Raw genomic sequence first — 10,455 nt, 5'->3', positions numbered from 1 at the left:
ACAAGAATGGCAGTGGAGTGAGGCGTGAGGAAAGGACGCAAATCGGTTGATGTTTCGAAGATGGTAGTAAGCAGACCGGGTAACAATATTAACATGAGACGTTAAAGATAGGGTGCTATCGAAGATGACACCCAGACTCTTAACCTGAGGGGAGGGGGGATGAAGGAGCTATCAATGGGAATAGAAAAATTAAAGAGTTTGTTTAATGTTGATCTTATACCTATAAGAAGCAATTCTGTCTTATTGCTATTTCATTTGAGGAAGTTTGAAGTGAACCAGGATTTTATGTCAAGAAGGAATTTAGTAAGGTAAGATGGTGGAAGTTTTGAATTAGGTTTGGTTGAAAGATAGAGCTCGGTGTCATCTGCGTAGCAATGCGAATCTGATATTTACGGAAGATGTAACCAATAGGGAGGAGATAAATAATGAACAGCAGGGGCCCTAGGACAGAGCCCTGGGGAACTCCTGTGATGACAGCGACTGAATGAGAGGTAAATGATTTTAACTGAGTGCGGCCTGAGAGATATGAATAAAACCAGTTAAGAGGTGTGTTAGTGATACCAATAGAGGATAGTCTGTCTAGAAGGATGGTGTGTGAAATGGTATCGAAGGCCGCACTCAAATAAAGCAGAAGGAGAATGGATAGTAAACCAGAGTCAGCGGCAAGGAGAAGGTCATTAGTGATTTTAAGGAGTGTTGTTTCTGTGCTATGAAGAGGACAGAAACCAGACTGGAATTGTTCATAGGAAAGATGAGTATGGAGTTGAGCAGAAACTATTTTTTCAAGAGTTTTGGAGGTGAATGAAAGATTTGAAATAGGATGAAAATTATTAAAGTTGTCGGGATCTGAACCAGGTTTCTTAAAGGGATGGTTCGGAGTAATTTCAACCAATTGCACCATGACCTCGAGCCAAACACCCCCCAGAAGCTTTTTCCCCTTGGTTGAACATTATTAAAGTTAGAGCTTATTTAGAGATATCAGCCGAATGGCTTAGTGCAGGAGCTAATGGATCCAACGTTGTATCTCGTAAATTACCCCACTAATAATGCCCGGAATGGTACCAAACTTCTACAGTAGTACAAATAGGTTCTGTACCTGTAAAAGTCCTGGCAGAAAGTGATGCATTTTTTATACATTTTTCCAAAGTGTTGACAACTTATAGTGTTAACTAATAATTGTTGCAAACTGGTAATACCAACAATATATTAGTGCATTCCTGGAACTGGGCGTCGTTACACTACATCTTTGTGCATCGCTTTCTGCCAGGACTTTTACGGGCTTTTCCCAAACCCCTAAAGTGACGTCGACGTCCGGGTTAGCGGTAGCATAAGCCATCAGGCAAGTGTTATTTAAATAAACTCCTGATGTACTTACAAACTTTCCAATGCCTCGTTTTATGAGTACAGAACCTATTTGTACTACTGTAGAAGTTTGGTGCCATTCCGGGCATTATTAGTGGGGTAATTTACGAGATGCATCCTTGGATCCATTAGCGCCTGCACTAAGCCATCCGGCTGATATCTCTAAATTAGCTCTAACTTTAATAATGTTCGACCAAGGGAAAAAAGCTTCTGGGGGGGTGTTTGGCTCAAGGTCATGGTGCAATAGGTTGAAATTACTCCGAACCATCCCTTTAAGAATTGGATTAATAGCAGCTGTTTTAAGAGAAGAAGGAACGATTCCAGTGGTTAGAGAAGAGTGAATGATGTCTATAATGAGAGGGGACAGAAAAGGGACAGTGGCAATTATGTCAACAGAACTCATCAAAATAACGTTTTCAACTTATAAGGTTTAATAAAATCAATAAATTATAATTTTAACTTGCAACCATGCATGATACATTTATTTATTTAAGTTGTAATAGGTCACCTTAATTTCTGTTTATGTAGTGTTGTAGTAGTTTTAAACTGTGACACACACACAAAATTATAGAGGCAAAAGGTGCAATTCAATGTGCATTTAATCTGTTTAATTAGCTGTTTATCATTCAGAACAATCTACGACTGCATGACAATCCTCACAACAGCTAAATAACATCTAGTTTTATAAATGTACTCTTTTTTTAAATAAAAAAACACCAACTATTGTAGGTTGATATTCCAAGTTCGTTTGAACAACTTTTATAACCATGAAACAGTCCTATAAAAAGAGCAAAATCCATTATCATTAAACCGTTTTATGATTGCTATTATCTCATACTAACCACAACAGATTACTCCTTCAGATTATGTGTCATATTCTGTTTGTCTGTTCTTGAGTTCGTTTTTGATGAGACGTGGCAACATTAACATTAACTGCTCTATACAACCTAAATCACTATCTAATGCATCCTATGTAAACATACACTTTAATTTAAGACTAAAAAGAGTCTCTTTAGAAGTTAGTTAATTGATCGTTTGTTCTCTGATACAAAAGAAGCTACAAATTAGCACTACCTGACGAAACACAGTCACAATGTTCTAGAGAGCAGATGCTCTCGTGTTCTTGAATGATCCCTTGAGGCTTTGCTTACCTAAATGACTCTTTATACGAGAACACGGAAGACGGGTCTCAGTTGAGCCGTTAAGATCGCCGCTCCTGATGGTTTTCTTCAGAAATCTCATAGAAAGGTGTTTGAATGCACACTTCAAATACAAAGATGCATAATAAAATCCCTGTGATCTATGGAGACTGTGTCTTTACTCTCGAAGATAAAAGTCATGTGTCTCTGTGGAAGTTCTTCCAGTTTTCTCGTAAAACTAAAAAAAAATCCAGTATAAAATATATTTTCTTCTTCTATTGGCGCACATGTATGATTCTGTCGTAGGCTGGTTCAAAAGTCACATGATGATGAGCCTCCGTGAAGAAAAGATGGCGATCCGTATATTCACACCATCAGTGTACTTCCCTGTTTGCCGAGTTTCAGTGCACTATTGAAAAGTTAAAAGGATAGTTCACCCTAAAATAAAAACATTTACTCACCCTGGTGTTGCATTTCTCAACATTTCTCATTTTCGTTTAGGAGTAAAGTACTAAAATAACTAAAACTAAAACTATAGACATTTAAAAAACCAACAGAAATGATTAAAACCTTACCTAAAATTAAAAATATGACGATCTATTATAGTATATAAATAATACTAAAATAGCACTACAAAAGAAGTCTATACACTATATTCTAGCCTAAGTCTTGTAAAGCCACACATTCATCAGCTTTGAGTGAGACCAAAATGTGAATTAAATGCATATCTCTTCAATTTAAATACAGCACATCAAGAAGGATCAAATTTGATTTCAATGATCATCAATGCATCTTCTCTTTTAGAAAATGTGTGCAAAAATCATACAACTCTGTACCTTATCTACTCCTAAAAGGTGTATATTAGTAACTTACACAAATAATATGCACTAATACACACCTATTAGGGCTAGGTATGTTACAAAATTGTTCCTTTATGGGTACTGCCTCAGTCACAAGCTAAAGGGATGATTTTTCACATTCTTTCTGACAGTGAAGATGTATTTTAGAAGCAGAAATCAGCATCAATGCAATTTTTTGACTTTTCTTCACTTAAAACTATCATGGCTTTAGAGGACTCAGACTATGGTACTTTGAAGTGATTTCAAGATCTTGACATCTAAAGCACCCATTATGGAGCATTGTGCAGTATTTCTTCATTCGTGTTCAATGCAAGAAAGTACGGAGCCCCTAAAGGGACAAAGCGATGGGGAAAAAAATATGAGATGGGAGGAAAATGAATTTTTCAGTGCTTTTGCATTCACACCCAAATGTTTTGCGTTTCCCTGAGAAACTTTGCATTCACTCGCACACCTTTTGAGTTCTTTGCAAGTGAACGCAAAGTTTCTATGGGGAATGCAAAAGTTTTGGAAGATAACGGAAAAGTATTGACATATTTCCAATCTCATATTTGTCCCTCACCATGTCCCTTTAGGGACTCCATATGAAAGAAAGACATGTTATTGTTTTTTGAGTGAACTATTCTTTTAAATTAAAAGCAATTATGTTAAATTCAGCACGTTTTTCCTTGCAAAATTAAATGATTTCTAGAGCTAAAGTGACCTACCAAAGTTATTTCGATCCTGTCGATCTTCTTTTCCTCTAAATAGTGAGGTTTCAGCGTCACAGAGTAATAGTTTTGCTAGTTCTTAATAACCTACGGCGTTCTTGTCATTCTTGTGCAAACGTTTTTCCAGTAGTTCTCCTGAAGTAATATTGCTACCAGTTTCGTGGCCGTCCAGTGAAACCCGTACACTTAGAGACTCAGTTTTGTCTTCATACACAAATCTCAATAGGAGTGGTCATCATCACTTTGCTCTTGTCTTGGCGGTTGGGCGACGGGCTTTTGGAGGACTCTTCCCTCGAGGAATGTGGTTCGGACAGGATGCTACGTTTGAGGGGGGTGGGGCGTAGACAGGAAGTGCTTGAAGGGGGGGAGGGCTCTGTGTGTCTGTGGGCGGAGCAACGTGAGGCTCCTCCCCTCGGGGCCCTACAGGACGCTCTGCGGCGATGATGATTCAGCAGGTCGTATTTAAGGAAGTAAAACACCTCTTTAACGCCACAGCGCCGCTCCGGCTCCAACGCCAACAGCCGGCCGAACATACGTAACGCATCATCAGAGAAACGCCTCCACTGGGAGGGAACGGCTCCTGGAGGACACGCCCCCCGTTGCCAGCGTTGAAATTCCGAAAAGAATGCGTCGCTAGGCAACGCCGCTTCCCATGGGAAGTTTCCCGTGAGCATGCAGAAGAGCAGAACTCCGAAAGCCCACACATCCTGGGTCGTCGCCACGACGATGCCATCCGAAACCGAGGCCTGGCACACCTCGGCTGCAGTGTATGGGATGGTGCCGCTGATCCGCTTGATCCGGCTGCCCGCCCGCCGTGTCATTCCCAAATCTGCCAATTTCACACGCCGGCACTCGCGGTCGAAAAGCAGAACGTTTTCTGGCTTCACGTCACGATGGACGAGACTCTTGCTGTGCATGAAATCCAGAGCCAAACCCAGTTGCTGAACACAGCGTTTGACCATCTCCTCCGGCAGGCCGGCCTGGAAACACACGGGAACACAAGACGGCACAGTTTAGAGCTGAGGAGGTATAGAGAGTATATAATAAGCTCATAATCTGTAAGGGAGGAAACTTGTAGTTGATTCACAGTGTTTTCTATAATCAAAAGCAGGATCACACGGCCTGTAGAACTCCACAGATGTATGCAGAATTAACATAGGCTACCTATCAATCATAAAGTTATACAAATTCCCTGTTCATGTTTTGGATATAAACATTGTTTGGCCATATTTTCCCCCAAAATAGCAGAGAAAATGTGAAAAAGAAAGATTCTGTGTGAGTCTAGATAGCGGATGCATACAGATGGTTGGTTTTCTATACTGTTCATGTCATCCAGACTAAATAAGTTTGAGTTCGGTATGAATTTTGTTAATGTTTTTGAAAAAAGTCTTCTACTTACCAAGACTGATCAAAAATGAAATATTATTACAGCTTAAAGTAGCTGTTTTCTATTGCAGTATATAGGAAAATGTAATTTATTCCTGTGATCAAAGCTGAATTCAACACACTGAAATACTGATACAGGGGCCGGTTTCACAAAGATAGACTTTGACTATGGCTTAGACATAGTAGATAGTCAGACTTCAGATAGACATCTAAATCAGACCGTTGCACAAAGCACTTAAGACTCTGACTATCTTAAGTAGGACTACACTGCAATGCATTCTGGGTAAAATAAGACACTTTTCAAAACAAAAAAACATGACGGGTCGAGTAAGCGCATCCAACCGCTCAGTGCAGTTTACCCCAGCGGAAAATATGTGTTTGTTGGAGGAGTATAACAGTTACAAGGACATTTTACTTGGGAAATTTAGCGGAGAATGTAGTAACAAGAAGAAATGTTTAAATTATGAGCCATTTTCCCTTTTCTTTTGGCTGTTTGTAATGTAACTGATTGTTACTGTTGGTTGCCAAGGTAACATAGAGTCTTAGACCTAAGTTAGCCTATGGGTAAGGTGTCTAATTCTTTTGGTCTAAATTAAGTCAGTCTTTATTTTTGTGAAACAGTCTAACTTGCATTAGACTAGTCTATGAGCAAATTATAAACTTGTCTAACACTATAGACCGGGCTAAAATAGCTTTGTGAAACCGGCCCCTGGTGTTAAATATGAGGCGCAGTGATACCTGAGGTGGGATGATGTCGAACAGGTCTCCCGCGGGCGCGTACTCCTGGCCGAACACGTAGCTGTCCTCCGTCTCAAACAGGACGTTCAGGACTTTGATGATAAACGGACTGCAGCCCAGAGCCGCCGTCAGACTGTACTCGCGCAAGAAACTACGCAGCTTCGTCTTGTTCTTACTCACGTACTTCAGAGCCAGTTTAGTTCCTGCCAATACACAAAACAGCGATGAATGAAACATCATGATGCATCAAGACCTCTATATTTGAATATAGAGGAGAGGAATACATTTTTTGGAGTTTGACAGTGTCCATCTACGTTCACTTCCATTGTATGGAAAGGAGCAGCCAGGAGATTATGCAAAACATTTTGTTTTGGTTCCACTGAAAACAACAACAAAAACGGCACTGCCTCATTTTCATCCAGACTCACCCTGTGTCCGATGCACACACAAGTCGACTTTGCCGTAGGTGCCCTTCCCCAAAGCAGCGATCAGCTCATACTGCTGTTCTACCTCTGAGGCGGAGAGAGACGTGATGGACAGCGCCTGCATGTCCTCGACCGGAGCCCCACTCGTCTCGCTGCCCCGTCCCGCTGCGAGAACACCCACCTGGGCACTGAGAAACACACACACATCATCTCACATGCACTGACAGACTTATTTCAAGAGGAGGTGTGTCTTGGGGCCAGATTCACACAGCTTAGTAAGCTCTTGCTTAGTAATTTTGTCTCGTTTTCCATTAAAAGATCTCAAAATTCCTAAATCAAGATATATTTACTTGAGAAGCAAAATGACTTAAGATATTAACCCCTGGTTTTACAGACGAGGCTTAAGCTTATTCCAGACTAACACATGTTTGAGCTGTTTAACTGAAAGCAACTTGCACTGACAGATATGTCAATCAGAGCCATTGTTGTGTCTCAAGATCAGTAATGTTTTTTTTCTAAGGCATGTTTATAAAAGCTTCTTCCCAAGTAAATATATCTATTTTAAGAATGTTTAGATACTTTCACTGGAAAATGACAAAAAAAAATTCTTAAGAGAGAAGTTAAAACATTTCTTACGATTTTTCGAATATTTGCGAATATTTTTTGCGAATATTTTCTTAAACCTCTGATGCTGTTCGGTTTTACGCTTTATTTATTTACATTTTTTTACTTTATTGGAATGATACGAAACTCGGTTAAGGTTTTGGCACTTGCTGGGTGAACAAAAAAAAAATCATGGACATGATTCGAAAATTCAAGATTTACCTGTTTAAATTTCATTTCAGGTCTATGCTTATAAAGTGATTAACAGCTAATAAATGGATCATAACTATTCCATAAATATAATTTGGTACCATAAAATCCCCTAAAAAAAAAATCTTATTGTAAAATCTGTTATCTGATTGTATATGGCCATTCTTGTTGAAGATTTGCTGATCAAAATCACCCCAAAGGTCATCTTTTTTGTGTCATATACAAATTACCTTAATAATAATAAGCATGCACACTATTTTTGGAGTCATGTTTTCTAATGTGTCATGTATTTAAAATAGTTATTAATAGCGGTCCGTTGCATTCACTGCCGCCCCCTCGGTTGATATCATGTTGTGTGTGTGTGTGTGTGTGTGTTTGGGTGTTCGTCACCACCTTTCGCCCCGCTAGTGACGGCCCTGCTCGCTTGCACTGATGCTTTGACTGAGTGGAAAAGTACCGGTATCATGTGAGAAGAGCACTAAAGATTAATATATAGAAGTGCCGGCCCACTTCAAGCTCTGTTCTGAAGAATGTTTTGTGAGACCGGCCCCTGGAGAGTAACTCTCTCCGGGTGTTATAGACCTCCTTGATGACGTCTTTTGTCTTTTGCTCTGTTTATTCTTCTCCCTCTACCGCTCGTGTCCTTATTTCTTTCCTCTTGTCAGCACTTCTACACTCCGACGAAGCAGTCAAATCTTTGTGAATATTTCAACAGCAGCAAAGGGCACTGACTGAATCACGGTCCTGACGTCCCGCAGAGCTCACGGGAATAAAGCAGTGACCTAGAATGAGTCCTCATGTTATCAGCATCATGCATAGTGACAGCGCAAGACCCTCCACTGAGCATCACTGCTACACAACAACAACAACAACAACAACAACAGATGACCTTAAGATGACCTCTCAGAAGTTCTGATGTGCCGAACCCCTGCTATCCTGGACACTTTAGCCCCTGACTGAGAAACAAATGAGAAATTGATCCAGAACGTTCTCATTTTCTCTAGAGGTCATCGTCTACCTCGGCTAGATACCTGTTATTTTTACTGCATTAACCCACCTGTCGTTCTCTCCCGCCCTTCATTCTGTACCTCAACCGGTTGAGCACTGGGTTCTGAATTTAGGAATTTCCCTTCCCAATATCAATTGAAAGAGCCATAACACACTGGATATTGAATTGGAATGACAGGAAAATTAATTTCCAGAAGGACAATCAGAAGAAATGCACATTAATCCTACAGAACAACAACAAAATGAGCTGGATCAGAAACTTTCCATTTAATAAAACTGCTTGATTTTAATTAGCTCCATTTTGAAGACTGAAGTAAATTAATATATATATATATTATAGAAAGAAATAGCCCATATATTTTGTGTATGACTTCAGTTTGCTTTCTCTGAAAGGAAATTTGATGTAGGATTTATTTTGAAACATTTTTCACTCAGATATTGCAAGTAAATTTCACAAATAATAAGAAAGAAATGGCAAGTAAAACATTGAATTAAACATGAAATTCTGAAGTAGTGTTTTCTTGTAAAAATGTACTCCAATAATCAGTTTAATTGACTGATATATGACTTTGAAAAGTCTTGAATGCACTTTACTACAGTAAATCATAATTGCCCCACTTAATAAATGGGACAATCTGTTCCTCATTGAGCCTAAATTTGAAGGTGAAGGTGACCTTTGACCTGCCCTCCCTCACAGGTCACACTCATTTCACACACAACATTTTTGCTTATACTTACAAACATGCAAACTCATGTTTACAGGATTTTTTAAAACGCTAAATGCATCAGCATTACACAAAATAAAACAGTTCTGAATTCATTCTCATTAAATTCTATTCCTTTTTTTATTCTTTTTTTAATTAATTTATTTGAGCATTTTTGTCTACCCACTTTCTCCTCTACTCCCCCTTTATTTACTTTCTTTTTTCACCTTATTCAGTAACTTCACATGCTTTGGCGATATTATAAATGTTAACCAACACGCCTATAATTTCAGACTCTGGAGACATCAACAAGAATGCCTGAATGCACGGCGTGCCACCAACAGTGCAAAACAAACAGTGGAGCCCTCAGCGCTCTTCAGACAAAAGAAATCAATACACGCATCAGGCTTCAGTTTCCCAGCGATGACCTGACGAAGGAGATCTCCAGGACTCACCTGCTGGTGCCCTCTCTCTCTCCCTCATGTTCCTGCATCCAAACGCCGCGTCTACCAGCTCATTCTCCCCAGAAAAGCATGATCTTCAATCACAAAGAATGAGTTTCCTCAGCGTTCCTGAAGGACGTCTGGCTCAGAGCTCTGTCACACACACACACACACACACACACACTGTGCTCTGCTCTACATCCTCAGCTTTGCTTTCCAGTCCTGCGCTCATGTGGAAAAATCACAGTCCTGTTCAGTGTTTCCTTTGTGAAGGTTCTGCTGGAGCACGAGGAGAGAGGAGCTTGTGTGTGTGTTCAGTCATCAGTGATGTACAGTGTGTGTGAGAGAGAGAGAGAGAGAGAGGGGAGGGGGTTGTATCTGTGCGTGAATGACCTACTTCATTGCGTTTGCGCTCCTGGATGCTGGAAGAACGGCGTCTGTGTCTCGCAGCATCCAGGGTCCTTTAGGGATGTGAGATGTGCTCAGCCAATGGCCTGTGTTCACATGATCACAGAAGCCCTCGAGCCAGCGGCGTCCCGGCATCCAGGCTTCATTTTCACCCACAATTTAATGCAAAACATCAAACCTATTTTTAGATCTTTTTCGCATTCTGTGACATTCAAGCACAGTTTCCTTCCAAGTTCTTATTCCTGTAATGTGTACTGTTTTTTTTTTAGTCGAGATATGTATTTTTACAAATAGGTTTTCATGTTTTTATTTTAATTTTAGGTATTTTTATACATTTGTCATTTTTATTAGTTTTTAATTTTTTATAGTCGGCTGAAATGGAAGGGATAGTCTTTTCTTCTCTATTGTGACGTACACGAGAAAACAGCTTCTCGAACAAGAATAAATGTAAGGCGGGGCTTG

The 10,455-nt window shown here is 39.9% G+C and overlaps 1 protein-coding gene across 1 annotated transcript; it reads right to left on the bottom strand.

The window, feature by feature from the left end:
• Positions 1 to 4,274: 4,274 nt before the first annotated feature.
• On the bottom strand, positions 4,275 to 9,635 carry sbk1 (SH3 domain binding kinase 1; the record flags this gene model as incomplete). The annotated part of the gene is made up of 4 exons (XM_081352265.1): positions 4,275 to 5,048; positions 6,193 to 6,395; positions 6,621 to 6,805; positions 9,598 to 9,635. The coding sequence occupies 4 exons, from the start codon at positions 9,633 to 9,635 to the stop codon at positions 4,275 to 4,277; spliced, it is 1,200 nt and encodes a 399-aa protein (XP_081208391.1).
• Positions 9,636 to 10,455: the final 820 nt, after the last annotated feature.

This window comes from Scardinius erythrophthalmus, assembly GCF_964197995.2.
Source record: "Scardinius erythrophthalmus genome assembly, chromosome: 22".
Classification (NCBI taxonomy): domain Eukaryota; kingdom Metazoa; phylum Chordata; class Actinopteri; order Cypriniformes; family Leuciscidae; genus Scardinius; species Scardinius erythrophthalmus.
The sequence above is the reverse complement of the archived record's forward strand: the minus strand, read 5'-3'. Positions and strand labels throughout refer to the sequence as shown.